The sequence below is a fragment of the Sciurus carolinensis genome, chromosome 5 (assembly GCF_902686445.1).
Source record: "Sciurus carolinensis chromosome 5, mSciCar1.2, whole genome shotgun sequence".
Taxonomy (NCBI): Eukaryota; Metazoa; Chordata; class Mammalia; order Rodentia; family Sciuridae; genus Sciurus; species Sciurus carolinensis.
In genome coordinates this window covers 162,914,817-162,932,519 of record NC_062217.1, presented here as the reverse complement: position 1 = coordinate 162,932,519, position 17,703 = coordinate 162,914,817, and the positions used below count along the sequence as shown (strand labels likewise).

The window sequence follows — 17,703 nt, the reverse complement described above, 5'->3', positions numbered from 1 at the left end:
AAAACTGACATCCCTATTATCAATCTAATGCATTATGAACTTATGTGTAGCACTTTCTAGCCAGTGAAGTGTGTACTTTCCAGCAAGTTTCAGAACACACAAATAAGGAAATAATGTCTTTATCTGGAACTTTGTTAAAAAATACATATGCACTAAACATTTTGCTGAAGTTTATTTAACTTTTAAAATTACCAGATTTTATACCAAAGTATAATAGACAATTCTCACCTTAAGCATTCAGCATCATTTTGAGGCTTTTCTTTAATTTTTATCTTTTCTGCCTCTAGGTATTCAGTTGTACGAATGGCTTCATTCTTTTCATCTTCAAGAACTAAACAATTATGAAAAGTTTTACAATATTTTAAAAAAATTAAACATAAAGGTCATCTTTACTCACTTTTACGAAATAGTTTAATTGTGCTGCATATCAAATATATGTACTGATTTTTATTTTCTACTTTAATATAGCAATTAAAGGCACAAAAAAGATCTTTACAAAAAGCATGACGTTAATACCAGTTCTAATCCTGATTGATTCAGTGTTGTCTCTATTTCTTTTTTATGCCAATAAAAATACTAGCACAATATCCCATTGCATTTTGAAAGATACAACCCAATTATGTGCATATAACTATTTTGTAAGCAAAATAAACTAACTCATGAAAGTAATACCTTTATGTTTTCTCTGGATAATAAACAATTCTTGTGTCAATTCACTCTTTTGTTTTTGAAGTTCATTTAACTGGCCACTATCATGTTCCATTGACTTCATTTCTAGAAACAAAAACAGTAACATCCAAAAATATTTAGAAATAAAATCAAGGAGGTACAAGATTTGTACACTGAAAGCTATAAAACATTTATGAAAGAAACTGAAGAAGGAAAGAAATCGAAGAAGACACAACTGAACAGATATACCATGTATAGGAATCAGAATTAACACTCTTAAAATGTTCACAATATCCAAAGAAATATACAGATTTGATGAAATCCCTATCAAAATGCCAATGGCATTCTTCAAAGAAATACAAACCCCAAATTTCTAAAATGTCTAGAAACAAATGGGCAAACATCACCCATTTTTGAAGTATTTAGACTTAGCCTTTTAACATGTATTATTGACTTTTTCTCATGTAAGAACAATTTAAGTACCATTTGATCAATTTTAAGCCCCAAAAGACTAACACTTACTACCTACAAACTGTCTTTAATAAACTAAACAGCACTCATTAATCACCAACTGGATACAAAAGGATAAATTAGATGGTTAGGTTACCAAAAACTGCAAAACATGTAATATCACTAATATAATAAACTTCCTCATAAGATTGTAAGAAAACTATCCTTCATAACTAAATCATGTTTAAAATAACATTTAAGGGCTGAGGTTGTGGCTCAGTGGTGGAGCACTTGCCTAGCATGTGTGAGGCACTGGGTTCAATTCTCAGCACCACATATAAATAAATGAACAAAATAAAGGTCTGTTGACATTAAAGAGTCTATAAAAATAAAATAAAATAACATTAATAATACTACATGACTACAAGTTTTTTCTTTTTCTTTTTAGATACACATGACAGTAGAATGTATTTTGACATATTATACATACATGGAGTATAACTTATTCTAATTAAGATTCTATTCTTGTGGTTGTACATGATGTGGAGTTACACTGGTCATGTATTCATATATAAGCATCAGAAAGTTATGTCCAATTTATTCTGCTGCCTTTCCTATTCCCATCCCTCCTCCCTTCCTTCATTCCCATTTGACTAATCCAATGAACTTCTATTCTTCCCTCCCAACCCTCCCTTACTACAAGCTTATTCAACATTACTAATATTATTTCTTCTTAAAATCCCCTGCCTCTCTTTATTCTCACAACAAACTCCGATTTGTCCTTTAAAACTCATCTAATCTTTCAAACATTTTAACTTTTCTGCCATGACTTCTGGGACTCCAGTTAGTCTGCTTGATTTTATCCCACAGGTATCTGGGGAGCTTTTTAGGTTTTTGAAGTCTTGTTTCCCTCTGTGTTTCTGCATTCTCTGATCTTGTTAATCTCTTCTAGGCAATTGTTACTATCAGCTATTGTATTTTCTAACCCCTATAGCTCCTTTGATTGTTTCTGCAAAACAATTTTTATTGAGATATAATTCACCCACCACATAATTAACCCTTTATAGTATATAATTTAGCAGGATTTACTATATTTGCATATTTCTGCATCTATAACGTCAGTTTGGAACTTCTTACCATTCCATTCCTGTCAGTTGTCACTGCCAATTTCCACCAGTTCCCCCAGCTCTAGGTAACTATAACTTACTTTCTATGAATATGGATTTGCCAATTCTGGACATTTCACAAAAATGGAATCATACAATATGTGGCCTCTCATGTATGGCCTCTTTCACTATTACAATGATTTCAAGGACCATCAATGTTGTAGCATGTATGAGTGTGTTATTCCTTTTCATGCCTGAATGAAACTACTATATAGATAAAACATTTTATTTTTGTACTGATCATTAGATAGACTTTTAAGTTGCTTACACTTTTAGGTTACTGTGAATAATGCTGCTATGAACATTCATGTGTGGACTTTTGTTTTCAATTCTCTTAACTACCCCAGGAGTAGAGTTGCTAAGTCATATGATAACTCTAGGTTTATATTTTGAGAAACAGCTATACGTTTTTTAAAAGTGTTGCATAATTTTGCATTCCTACCAGCAATGCATGAAGTTTCCAATTTCTTTGTATCCTCACCAACACTATTATTGTCCATGTGTATTAAAGCCACTCTAGTGGTATTTCATTGTGGTTCTGATTTGCATTTCCCCAATGGTTAATGACATTGAGCATTTTTTCATGTGGCTTTTTCTCTATCTTTTGGATAAATGTCTTCTAAGATCTTTGTTCATTTTTAAGTTGGGTTGTCTTTATTGTTGATTTGTAAGAGTTATATTCTGAATGTGAGTCCCTTATCAAATACTTTCTTGATAGTATTCTTTGAAGCACAAGTATTTTTAATTTTGGTGAAATCCAATTTATATACTCTTTGATTGCTTATTCATATCTAAAAACAAAAATTCCCTACTAAATTAAATTTCAAATGATATTTCATAGTACTCAATACACAAGTTTTCTCACTATTACTAATATTATTTCTTCTACCTAAAATCCCCTACCTCCCTTTACTCCTACAACTAATTCATTCTTTAAAATTCATTTCCTAATGAATGAAGATCTATACCTATATTTTTCTTTAAGAGTTTTGTGTTTTCTCAGTTCTCAGCATTGAAAAACAGTTTTATATTTCTAGCTCTAACATAATTTAGGTCTTTTTGATCCATCTTGAGTTAATTTTTATGTATATCATGAGGCTGACATGCACATGCATTTTTGAATGTGGATATCTAGTTATTCCAGTGTTAATATTTTAAAAGACTATTTGAATTATCTTGGTATCCTTTTCAAAACCAAACTGATCTCTAGCAATTAGAGAAATGCAAATCAAAACTACAGTGGGATCTCATCTCACTCCAGTCAGAATGGCAATTACCAAGAATATAAGCAACAATAAATGTTGGTGAGGATGGAGGGGAAAAGGTACCCTTATACATTGCTGGTGGGACTGCAAATTAGTACAACCACTATGAAAAGCAGTATGGAGATTCCTCAGATAACTTGGAATGAAACCACTATTTAACCCAGTCATCCCACTCCTAGGTTACCCAAAGGACTTAAAATCAGAATTCTACAGTGATACAGTCACATCAATGTTTACAGCAGCTCAATTCACAATAACTAAACTATGGAACCAAACTAGATGTCCTTCAACAGATGAATGGATAAACAGTGATTATATATACACAATGGAATATTACTCAGCCTTAAAGAAGAATGAAGTAATGGCAGTTGCTGGTAAATGGATGGAAATGAAGAATATTATGCTAAGTTAAATAAGCCAATCCCAAAGAACCAAACGCCAAAGGTTTTCTCTGACATGCAGATGCTAATTCACAATAAGGCAGGGGGAGAATAGAAGTATTTTGGACTAGACAGAAGGGAGTGAAACGAGGGGAGGGAGCATGGGTGTAAGAATGATAGTAGAATGAATCAGACATTCGTACTCCATGTGCATATATGGTTACATGACCTGTGTAATTCTACATCATGTACAACCAGACAAATGAGAAGTTATACTCCATTTATGTGTGATGTGTCAAAATGTATTCTACTGTCATGTACAACTAATTAGAATAAAAATATATTAAAAAACAAATTGATTTATATTTTCAAATGAATTTTAGAGTCATTTGGTCAATTTTTAGCTAACATCTAGCTGGGATTTTGATGTGAGTAGCAGTGAATCTTTACATCACTTTTGGGAGTATTGCCAAATAATATTGTGTTACAATCCACAAGCACAGGATTTCTATTTGTTTGCTTAGTTCTTTAATTTTTTTAAACAATGTTTTTGCAGTTTCTTGTGCTTTTATGAAATTTATTTTTTGATGCACTTATAAATAGAATTTTCCGAAATCCACTTACAAATTATTTGCTAACATATAGAAATATGATTATTTTATATATGGACCTTACATCCTGCAACTTTTCTGAACTTATTAGTTCTATCATTTTTCCTTAGATTCCTTAGGATTTTATATACACAAGATTGTGTGTCTTTGAATATAGATGTTTTTAAATCTTTTCAAATCTGGATATCTGTTGTTTCTTTTCTTGCTGAATTACCCTAGAATACAGTGTTAATTAGAAATGGTAAGACTGGATATTCTTTTCTTATTCCTAATCTTAGGTGGGAAACTTCCATTCTTTCACCATTAAGAATGACATTTGATATGTTTTTTCATAGATGTCCTATATCAGGTTGAAGAAAATCCCTTCTATCCGGGTTGTTTTTATCATTAAAGGATATTGGATCTTGTCACAAGCTTTTTCTCTATTTTTTATATCTTCTTCTACTTAATTACTCATTATGATCATGTCCTTGAAGATACTTATAATGTTTGTTAGAGAAATTTTAAATTCTTGATCTTCTAATTGCTGTCATATCTGTCATTTCTGAGTATATTTCTATTGACTCAATTTCCTCCTTGCTCTAAGTTCTAATTTGTTGCTTCTTCACATAGCTAGATATTTTTGACATTGTGTTTACAATTTTATTGAATTTTTGAGCTTTGCTGTCTTCCTCTAGATCATGTTGATGTTTGTTTTAGTAGTTCAGTTGTTTATGAATGAGGTTCACACTTGTTCACAATACTTTTATAGTGTGAGTCTATAAGAGCATTTAATCTAGGTAAATTTAATCCCACTGTTAAGATAGGATTCTTCTGTTAATGAAGTATTTCTATTAGATAAGATGGAACATAAATATTTTATCATTTCATGTGAGCTCTTAGAATTATTCACATTATCACTCCCTGGTAGTTTTCCTGGACTCAGTCTAATATTTTTCCCCTATGTATGCACAAGTTCATGTATAAACAAAGACTCAAGGGGACTCCATACAATAGACTCTATACAAATTTCTGGAGCTTTTTCTATGTGGACCTGCCTTCTCAAGTACATTGTCTTGAATGTTCTAGCTGACTTGACCTCCTTGACCTCCAGTCTTTGTGTCTTCAACTTAGTTAGATCACTTTTCATGCCTTAAATTCCTCCTCCCAGAACTACTGTACAAAAACTGGATCTAGGTAGAAAGCTGGAATAATCATAGGCCTTACTTCATTTGTTTTTCCTCTCTCAGGGATCAAAGGTCCACATTGTTAATATCTGAATATTAATAATATACAGATATTAATATCTGAAAGAGTTTTCCACAATATTTTCTCCAGTTTTCTAGATGTTTATGGTAAAAGGGAAAAGTTCATAAAATGACTCCTTTCTGATCATAAGTAAGTGGACGCCAACTACATGATACTTAAATTATCCTCTTTACCTCTCTGTTGCTTTAGACTTAATCTTCCTGAAAACAATAACTATCCCTCATTTATCTTTAAATGCCAATTCTTGTATAATGCCTGGCATAGTATATAGAGAGCATATAGCACATAGCAGGTGTTCATGAAAGTATGTTGAACTGAATTAAAATAAGTCAGATAATTGTCCTGAAACCTCTTTGATTATTCACACTTTTGCCTATTAATGCAAGTAATTAAGTGGACAGTTCTAGAAAAATGAAATTAATAAGATTCATATTTGTTCTTTTGATACTTCAATAAATGAAAACTTAAAAACATAAATATAACCACATGCTAATAATTAAGAGATATGACCCAGGATACCATTAATATGATCTTAAAGAGATAAAAGTTTTAATTTTCATTATTAATTTATCAGACATCCTATGATAAAATATGTTTGTAAAACTCAGGCAAGAATGATAGAGAAACTTTGGATTTAAATATTTCTGAAACAGGATATATTATTTTGTTTTATTCCTGATTCCCTAGGCTAACTAGTTGAAGACTGATTCTTGAAAGAAAAAATAAAACAAATGTGCCATTTCCTAATGAAGCTTATAGAACTGAAAGAATAAACACTGTGTTTGTAGTGATAACTTTTCCATCTTTCCACTGCCTTATTCTTATTCTTATTATTTATAGCTTCACTGAGGTATAATTGATGTGGTGATAACTTTTAATTTCTTCCATGCCTTAAAATTCCATTCTAATTAATAGCTAGGTTCTGAAAAATATTAAAATTCATTCCCATTTTTTAGTGTGAGTTGTCTTTCTCATTGCAAACCATTAATAGACATTACCAAACAAAGAAGAAGTGAAATACACAACTTACCTCACATCCAAGAAAAACTGATTTAACAACTGGGAAAAGTAAGAGGAACATTTTGAGAAAAATATTACAACAATCATTATGTTATTATTTTGAAGTCAAAAGCAATGAAACCTTTCATATATGAATTACCAGATGTAAAAAAATGAATAAACATTTAATAATTTCACAAGTATATATTGAATGCCAATTTTTCTAGATCTCTAATTGCTCAGGCCAATAACTTTGTTTGTTTGTTTTTGCAGTGCTGAGGATTGAACCCAGGGCCTTGTGCTTATGAGGCAAGCACCCTACCAGCTGAGCTCTATCCCCAGCTAGGCCAATAACTTTGGATCAACCTTAACACCTCTACTTCACATCCCATATCCAGTTCATCATGAAATCCTGCTCATCTCTCTTCAAAATATATCCCAAATCTGAATACCTCTTGCAATTTCTATTGCTATGTCCCTTACTCAAGCTAACATCATCTCTCATCTGGATTACTGACATTTTCTCCTAGGTTTCCCTGTTTCTGCTTCTACCGCCTATGAGCTCTCAATAGCTGTCAGAGTAACCTGTTAAAATGTGAGACTTTTCAATACTTTGCTCAAATCCTCCAGTTGCTTCTAACCTCACTCTAGCAAAAGTGAAAGTCATCAGAATAGCCCACGAGTTTTTAAGTTATCCTGTCACCTTTCTGACCTCATGACCCTTCTTTTACTCTGAAGATTTCAGGCTTTTCTTTTCTCTTTTACTCTAAAACAGATTTAGTAGAACCTACTCTTAGGGGCTTTGCATTAGCTGTCCCCTATCTGTGAAGTGCTCTTTCCCCAGGTGCTCATTTGGCTCCTTTCCTTATCTCTTTCAGGTGTCATTCAAAACTCATTTGACCAGAAGGGCCCTCCCTGGGCATCTGCAGCTGTACTACACATCGTCTCCAACAGCAGCCCTAATCTATCAATTCATCTTCCTTCACTTTTCTCCTTACCCTCATCCATCCTTACTTTCCTCCTTCCCTTCCTTCTTCCTTCCTGTCTCCACTACTTGAATGTAGCCTCCATGAGGGCAGAGATTTTTTCTCTCTTTTTTTGGTCACTGCAGTAACATTGATGACTTTAACAGTGCTACATATACAAAAAGCACACAACAAATATTGAAAAAAAAATGAGTGTACTAAGCAATTTTCGGAAATACAGTTGTGAGCAAAATGTATTTCCTATCCCTGTGGCAGTTAACACTTTGGTGACATTAATAAGCATACAAGTATATAATTACATTGCTCTGAAGAAAAAGAGACCTATGAGAGCATGTAATCAGAGGAACTGACATAACATATGGAACTTGAAGGGGGAAATAGCAAAGAATTTTCTGAGGAAGGAATGTTCGTTATGAGATCAGAAGAATGACTGAGTTAACTAGATAAAAGATAAGGAAGGCTTCCAAACAGAGCACATTCAAAGTTCCTGAGGCAGGAGGAGGCATGACATGATCTGGAAAACAAGACGTCAGTGTACCTCTAGCATAAAGAGTAAAGAATGCTAGCTGAGGCTGGTAGGTGGAGAGATACCGGGATGTGTGGGCATGGTAAAACACGTTGAGGAATTGTGTTTATCATGATATTTTAAACAGCATCTTAAGAGGCTCAGTATAATAGTACAGTATTAATAATACATTTTAAAATATATATTAAAATCATAAATTTTAAAATATATATGACATTAAAATTAATATATTTTAAATAAAATGTTTTAAAATGGTAATATTTGGTCATCTTAATGTGTGAGTACAGACTTCAACTCTGGAGTTAAAAAATAGTGAATCAGCCAGGCACAGTGATACATACCTGTAACCCAGCGGGTCAGAGGCCAAAGCAGGAGAATCTCAAGTTCAAAGTCAGCTTCAGCAAAAGTGAGGCACTAAGCAACTCAGTGAGATCCTGCCTCTAAATAAAATAAAAAATAAGGCTGGGGATGTAGCTCAGTGGTTGAGCACCCCTGAGTTCAATCCCTGGCACCCAAAAAAAAAAAAAAAAAATGAAGTGAATAGAGAAAGATGTCTGGTTATGGAAAAAAAACACTCTTGAGTAGTAAAAAATATAAAAACAGCTCTGAAGGGTTAAAAATGGAGATTTAAAACCCAGTGTAACTGGCTGACTAATCACAGTTAAGGGCTAAAGTCTCAGTGGAAAAGGTCAGAGAAAGAAACCAACGGAAGAAAGAAGAAAGGAAGAATTCAAGTGTCAGAAATAACAGATGTGGTGGCACAAATTAGGAGGGAGAATGGAAGAGCAAACAGGAAAGAAGAAAAATGGACACTCCAATGCCCAGGGAAGAAATGGCTCAAAGTTGAACAACTCCTCTCACTACCTCTGCTACCAAAGAGAAAAGGCACCAGAAACAGTTTCACAGGTGAATTCCTTCAAACTTTGAAGGAAATGAAACTCCTAGTATTTACATTTTTCCAACTAGAGAAAGCTTTCACATTCCTTTTGTGAAGTCAATATAACATGCACACCCAAGAAAGATTAATCTCTATTAAAAACACTGATGTAAAAATCTTAAAACAGTATCAAATAGATTTCATTGGTCTCCTAGAAGACTAATAAATAAATAACTTTATTTATTGATAAAATTGATGATGTTAATGAAGTAAGAAAAGCATGTCAGTACCCAGAATGGTGGGGTTGGGGAAAGAGGAGTGAAGAAGGAAGGAGAGGGAGAATGAGAGGGAAAAGAAAGAGATTTTCAATCTGACACCATAATTAATAACACAACTCTGGACACATTTCCATACAAGTCAGGAACAAGGAAAGATATCTAGTATCATCACTGATATTTAAAATTGTCCCAAAGTATCAATGAAATTAGTATCAATGAAATTAGATTTTAAAATGTAATATGCATTGGACTAAAATTATTGATGATACTCAGATTAATAATGGTATAAGAAAATCATATAGGAAAACAGGCAGTCTTCTTTAATCATTTTGGTACACAATATAGCTCAATACACACAATGAGTAAAGTTAAAGATAAACAATAAAATTAAAAACTGTATTTATAATACATATAACAGATGGCTAATTTCCCTATCTTATAAAAAATCATGTAAATCAATAGGAACAAAGAAATCCAGAAAGATAAAGAATACAGACAAATCATTTTAATTTACAGAAAAAGAAATACATATGGTCAGCAAATTCAGGAAAGTAAATTCAACTTCATGCAAAATTAAAGAAATGCTAATTAAATCAATAAGAATATTTTTACTTGTCAGATTGGCAAAGACTAAAATTATTGATGATACTCAGATTAATAATGGTATAAGAAAATAATATAAGAAAACAGGCAGTCTCCTTTAATCATTTTGGTAAGAAATATAGCTCAATACATTAAGGAGCACAATTTGGCCTTAAGGTTCTAGATATTTCCATTGGACTCAGCAATTTCATTAGATTTCACCATATGAGTATCTTCACGAAGGTAAAGTGAGATAAAAACCCAGTTGGAGTACCCTATGGAGGGTCACATAGGTTATTTTCAGATGTTTTCACTTCATTTACTAATTCTCAAAACACTGCCTGCCATCAGTCCTACCACCTGTACACCATTTCTAATCTTCTCTGGCAACTTTGCTTCATTTCTGAATCTTCAACTCTACCTACTTCTCTACTAGTTCCAACCGATCAAAATTTAATTATGTGCAAATAATCACCCACCTCAAAAAAAAAAAAAAAAAAAAAGAAAAAAGGATGACCCTACTTCCTCACTAGAAAACTTCCCCTTGACTTCACATCTCCTTGTTACCAGATTCCACATTAGCCACAGAGAAACATCTGACTTGCCTTTGCTCATGGTTACAATTTCCTTTCGTCCTGCTGCTCAACCCATTACTAACTGATGTTCCCTTCCTCTTTTAGTACCCCAATCTGCTACTATTCTAAAGACCATCACTGACCTCCAACTGCTGCTTCTTACTCCTTTTATGGTTGACAGCTCAGGAGCATTCAGTATAGGTCGATCACTCAAAAACTTACCACTAGGGAGATCCAAGATGGTGGATTAGAGGGAGGCTGCATTCCTTGTCGCTCCGTAACTCTGGTTTCAAGCAGAGGATATCTGTTTCTCGGTGAGGCAGTTTTTGCTACTTATCGTTCCCCTGCTGTTTACCCCATTTGTCTGCTGTGATGACCTGCAGTCTGCCAGCATATCGATGCCTTTTTTGAGTGCAGATTGCTCATCGTCAGGCATCTATCATCTGCCATTTGCCTGCCTCTCACCTATCCATCGCCTGCCTTACACCTATCCATCACCCAACGCATGAGGTTCACCTCCCAATTGTCCGACAACACTCAGCAAACTGATCACCGACCACCAGTGGAGCACCGGCTACCTGCTGTCACCTGGAAGTTCACTGTTACAGAACCTGCAGGTTTGATTACATGTGGCTGCCACCATTTTGAGACAACAGCCAAGCCCCTAGGACCCTTGGCCGGACTGACTGAGCCCCGTCTCAGGGTACCTCAGCCCAACCAATCACTCCCTGCCTCTGGGACCCTCACATCGACTGACTGCTCCCTGCAGCCAGGACCCCCAAACCAACTGACTGTGCCCTATCACCAGGACCCCAGACTGACTGATTGCACCCAGACTCCAGGATCCCACAACCACACCAAACACACCGGACCTCCAGGACCCCTGCTGGACCAACCACATCCCGTCTCCAGGACCTCCAGCTGACCACGTCCACCCCTGAGCTGCAGCTCCCCATTTGCCAACACATTTCAAAGCCAAAGCAACCATCTTGATTAATCCTGGAAGCCATAACTCCAATCTTTGGGTGGGGCAAATTCCATCCTGCGACGCCTGCTGGAGGCTTGAAGCTCATTGTCAGGTACCTCTCATGCATCAGGCTACTGAACACTGGGAGGTTTCATTAGTATATGACTGTTATATAGTAGATTTTCTTTTTTCTCCTTTTTAAAAAATTTAAGTTTTTATTTCTTTACTTTTCTTGCTCTTTTCCTTTTGTTTACCTGTTCCCTCAGAGTCTCTTTCTCCCTTTTTTGCATGCTAACATTCGATTTCTTTTGATTACACTCTCACCCTTTCTATTTTCTAGAACTTCTGTATATTCTTTTCTTATCCCATTAACAGCCACATTCTACATCCCTCTTATCCCATTAACAGCCACATTCTACATCCCTCTGCATCCTCTTTGTCCTCCATTAGAAACTGCAGACCTTATTGCAAACCTGTTTGTTTTACCAAAGATAATATTTGAACTCATTTTGCTTACTATGACAAATTTGTTATTGTCCCTATAGGGGCTCTTTGGTCTAGGATTGCATAGTGTCTGATTTGGGCACTGCTAATATTGATCTCCCCTTAAAGAATGGGTTTTGGAAACCTATAGGGCCACCATAAGCCTATAGGGGGAAATCTGCAATATCCCAGATGTGCATTGCTAGAGGGGAAGATACATGAACAACATGAAAAACAAGAGAAGAAAATGATCCAAACAAATCTAGATTCTATATTAATAGAATCCAATGACGGTATGTTAGAAGAAATGTCAGAAAAGGACTTCAGATTATACATGATTAAGATGATTCATGAAGCAAAGGATGAGATAAGAGAGAAAATGCAGGCAATGAATGATAATACCAATAAGCTGAAAGAGCACCTGCAGGAAGCAAAAGATCATTTCAACAAAGAGATAGAGATTCTCAAAAAAACAAACAAACAAACAAACAAAAAAAACGGAAATCTTTGAAATGAAGGAGACAATAAACCAAATAAAAACTCAATGGAAAGCATCACCAAAAGACTAGACCACTTGGAAGACAGAACCTCAGACAATGAAGACAAAATATTTAATCTTGAAAATAAAGTTGCCCAAACAGAGAAGATGGTAAGAAATCATGAACAGGATCTCTAAGAACTATGGGACATCATGAGAAGACCAAATTTAAGAATTATTGGGATTGAGGAAGGCACAGAGATACAAACCAACGGAATGAACAACCTATTCAATGAAATAATAGCAGAAAATTTCCCAAACTTGAAGAATGAAATGGAAAATCAAATACAAGAGGCTTACCGAACACCAAATGTACAGAATCACAACAGATCCACACCAAGGCACATTAATGAAAATGCCTAACATTCAAAATAAAGATAGGATTTTGAAGGCTGTGAGAGAAAAGCATAGATTACATATAGGGGGAGACCAATACGGATAGCAGCCGACTTCTCAACCCAGACTCTAAAAGCTAGAAGGGCCTGGAACAACATATTTCAAGTTCTGAAAGAACATGGTTGCCAACCAAGAATCCTATACCCAGAAAAACTAACCTTCAGATTTGAAGATGAAATAAAATCCTTCCATGATAAACAAAAGTTAAAATAATTTACAAATAGAAAGCCTGCACTACAGAATGTTCTCAAGAAAATATCCCATGAGGAGGAAATAAAAAACAACAATGTAGGTCAGCAAAGGGAGGAACTACCTTAGAGAAAAACCACTCAAAGGAGAAACGAAGCCAACTTAAAAACCAAAAATAAGCCAAATGACTTGGAATACAAATCATATCTCAAAAATAATCCTGAACGTTAGTGGTCTAAACTCATCAATCAAAATACATAGACTGGCAGAATGGATTAAAAAGAAAGACCCAACAATATGCTGCCTGCAAGAGATTCATCTCATAGAAAAAGACATCCACAGATTAAAGGTGAAAGGATGGGAAAAACCTACCACGCACACGGACTCAGGAAAAAAGCGGGGGTTTCCATCCTTATATCAGATAAAGTGGACTTCAAGCCAAAGTTAGTCAGAAGGGATAAAGAAGGACATTTCATACTGCTTAAGGGAACCATAAATCAGGAAGACATAACGATAGTGAATATTTATGCCCCAAACAACAGTGCATCCCTGTACATCCAACAAATCCTTCTCAATTTCAGGAATCACATAGACCACAACACAATAATTCTGGGTGGCTTTAATGCACCACTGTCACCACTAGATAGATCTTCCAAACAAAAGCCAACCAAAGAAACCATAGAACTCAATAACATAATCAATAACCTAGACTTAATAGACATATATAGAATATTCCATCCATCGACGAGCGGATTCACTTTCTTCTCAGCAGCACATGGAACCTTCTCGAAAATAGATCATATGTTATGCCACAAAGCAGCCCTTAGGAAATGCAAAAATATAGAGATACTGCCTTGTGTTCTATCAGATCATAATGGACTGAGAGTAGAAATCAATGACAAAATAAAAAAGAGAAATTACTCCAACACCTGGAGACTAAATAATATGCTATTGAATGAAACATGGATAACAAAAAACATCAGGGAGGAGATTAAAAAATTCTTAGAGGTCAATGAGAATGACGATACAACATATCAAAATCTCTGGGACACTATGAAAGTGGTACTAAGAGGAAAATTCATTGCATGGAGTGCATTCCAGAAAAGAATGAAAAGTCAACAACTAAATGACGTAACATTACAGCTCAAAGCCCTAGAAAAAGAAGAACAAAATAACAGCAAAAGTAGTAGAAGACATGAAATAATTAAAATTAGAGTTGAAATCAATGAAATTGAAACAAAAGGAACTATTCAAAAAGTTGACAAACAAAAAGTTGGTTCTTTGAGAAAGTAAACAAAATAGACAAACCCTTAGCCACACTAACAAAGAGAATGAGAGAGAAGACTCAAATTACTAAAATACATGATGCAAAAGGAAATATCACGACAGACACCACTAAGATACAGAACATAATGAGAAGCTACTTTTGAAAATCTGTATTCCAACAAAATAGAAAACTACCAAAGACATTGACAAATTTCTAGAGACATACACTCCTCCCAAACTGAACCAGGAGAACATACACAATTTAGACAGATCAATATCAAGCAATGAAATAGAAGAAGCCATTAAAAACCTACCATCCAAGAAAAGCCCAGGACCAGACAGATTCTCAGCCAAGTTCTACAAGACCTTCAAAGAAGAACTCATTCCAATACTTCTCAAAATATTCCAGGAAATAGAAAAGGAGGGTACCCTACCAAACTCATTCTATGAAGCTAATATCACCCTCATACCCAAACCAGGAAAAGACACATCAAGGAAAGAAAATTTTAGACCAATATCCTTGATGAATATAGATGCAAAGATCCTTAACAAAATATTGGCAAACTGTATCCAAAAACATATTAAGAAAATTGTGCACCACGATCAAGTGGGGTTCATCCCTGGAATGCAAGGATGGTTCAACATTCGTAAATCAATAAACGTAATCCATCATGTCAATAGACTTAAGAATAAGAATCATTTGGTTATTTCAATTGACGCAGAAAAAGCATTCAACAAAATACAACACCCCTTAATGCTCAAAACACTAGAAAAAATAGGGATAGTAGGAACATACCTGAACATGGTAAAGGCTATTTATGCTAAGCCCATGGCCAACATCATTCTTAATGAAGAAAAACTGAAACCATTCCCTTTAAAAATGGGAACAAGACAGAGATGTCTTCTTTCACCACTTCTAGTCAACATTATCCTTGAAACTCTAGCCAGAGCAATTAGGCAGACTAAAGAAATTAAAGGGATATGAATTAGAAAAGAAGAACTTAAGCTGTCACTATTTGCAGATGACATGATTCTATATTTAGAGGATCCAAAAACCTCCTCCAGAAAACTTCTAGACCTCATCAATGAATTCAGCAAAATAGCAGGCTATAAAATCAACACGCATAAATCTAAAGCATTTTTATATGCAAGCGACGAAACAGCTGAAAGGGAAATGAGGAAAACAACCCATTTGCAATAGCCTCAAAAAAAAAAAAAAAACAAAATACTTGGGCATCAATCTAACCAAAGAGGTAAAAGATCTCTACAATGAAAACTACAAAACATTGAAGAAAGAAATTAAGGAAGACCTTAGAAGATGGAAAGATCTCCCATGTTCTTGGATAGACAGAATTAATATTGTCAAAATGGCCATACTACCAAAAGTGCTATACAGATTCAATGCAATTCCAATTAAAATCCCAATGATGTACCTTACAGAAATAGAGCAAGCATTCATGAAATTCATCTGGAAGAATAAGAAAACCAGAATAGCTAAAGCAATCCTTAGCAGGAAGAATGAAACAGGGGGTATCGCAATACCAGAACTTCAACTATACTACAAAGCAATAGTAACAAAAACAGCATGGTATTGGCACCAAAATAGACAGATAGATCAATGGTACAGAATAGAGGACATGGACACAAACCCAAATAAATACAATTTTCTAATACTAGACAAAGGTGCCAAAAATATGCAATGGAGAAAAGATAGCCTCTTCAACTAATGGTGCTGGGAAACTGGAAATCCATATGCAACAGAATGAAATTAAACCCCTATCTCTCACCCTGCACAAAACTCAACTCAAAATGGATCAAGGACCTTGAAATCAGACCAGAGACACTGCATCTTATAGAAGAAAAAGTAGGTCCAAATCTTCACTTTGTTGGCTTAGGATCAGACTTCCTTAACAGGACTCCCATAGCACAAGAAATAAAAGGAAGAATCAACAACTGGGATAGAGTCAAATTAAATAGCTTTCTCTCAGCAAAGGAAACTATCAGCAATGCGAAGAGAGAGCCTACAGAGTGGGAGAAAATCTTTGCCACTCATACTTCAGATAAAGCACTAATTTCCAGAATCTATAAAGAACTCAAAAAACTCTACACCAAGAATACAAATAACCCAATCAACAAATGGGCTAAGGAAATGAACAGACACTTCACAGAAGAAGATCTACAAGCAATCAACAAACATATGAAAAAATGTTCACCATCTTTAGTAATAAGAGAAATGCAAACCAAAACTACCCTCAGATTCCATCTCACCCCAATTAGAATGGCAATTATCAAGACTACAAGCAACAACAGGTGTTGGAGAGGATGTGGGGAAAAAGGTACTCTAATACATTGCTGATGGGACTGCAAATTAGTGCAGCCACTCTGGAAAGCAGTATGGAGATTCCTTAGAAAACTTGGAATGGACCTACCATTTGACCCAGCTATCCCACTCCTCGGCCTATACCCAAAGGACTTAAAATCAGCATACTACAGAGATACAGCCACATCAATGTTCATTGCTGCTCAATTCACAATAGCCAGACTGTGGAACCAACCTAGATGCCCTTCAATTGACGAATGGATAAGGAAACTGTGGTATATATATACAGTGGAATATTACTCAGCCATAAAGAATAATAAAATTATGGTATTTGCAGGCAAATGGATGAAATTGGAGAATATCATTTTAAGTGAGATAAGCCAATCTCAAAAATCCAAAAGACGAATGATCTCACTGATAAGTGAATGATGACACATAATGGGGGGTGGGAGGGAGGCAAGAATGCAGGAAGGAGTGACTATATAGAAGGAAAAGAGAGGTGGGAGGGGGGAAGGAAAAAACGGAATGAATCAAACATCATTACTCTATATAAATGTATGAATATGCAAATGGTATGCTGTTACTCCATGTACAAACAGAAAAGACATGTATCCCATTTGTTTACAATAAAAATAAATTAAAAAAAAAACTCTCCACTAGGTAACACTGAATTCACAATGTAATATATCCTGCCCATCTTTCTTCAAGCTCATTTCCAGACTCCTTGCTGACTTTCTTGCTCTTTTGCCTTGAAAATCCTGATCTTCCTCAGAGTTTTGTTCTTTTTATTTCAATACACTCTCCCTAGGGATTCCTAAAATTTAATAACTTCAGCCTAGACACCTGTCTTGAATTCTTGACTTAAATATTCAACATCTATATCTAATCAACATCTACACTTAAATCTTTAATGTGACTAATCAATGTCATCC

At 34.9% G+C, this 17,703-nt stretch overlaps 1 protein-coding gene across 1 annotated transcript in view; it reads right to left on the bottom strand.

Annotated features, from left to right (window-relative positions):
• Positions 1-17,703, bottom strand: part of Ccdc172 (coiled-coil domain containing 172) — a 69,425-nt gene that overhangs the window by 13,563 nt on the left and 38,159 nt on the right. The window contains exons 5-6 of the mRNA XM_047552004.1: positions 673-774; positions 229-331 (exon numbers count right to left, since the gene is read on the bottom strand). Of these exons, the coding sequence (XP_047407960.1) occupies positions 229-331; positions 673-774 (205 nt within the window). The remainder of the gene's footprint in view (positions 1-228; positions 332-672; positions 775-17,703) is intronic.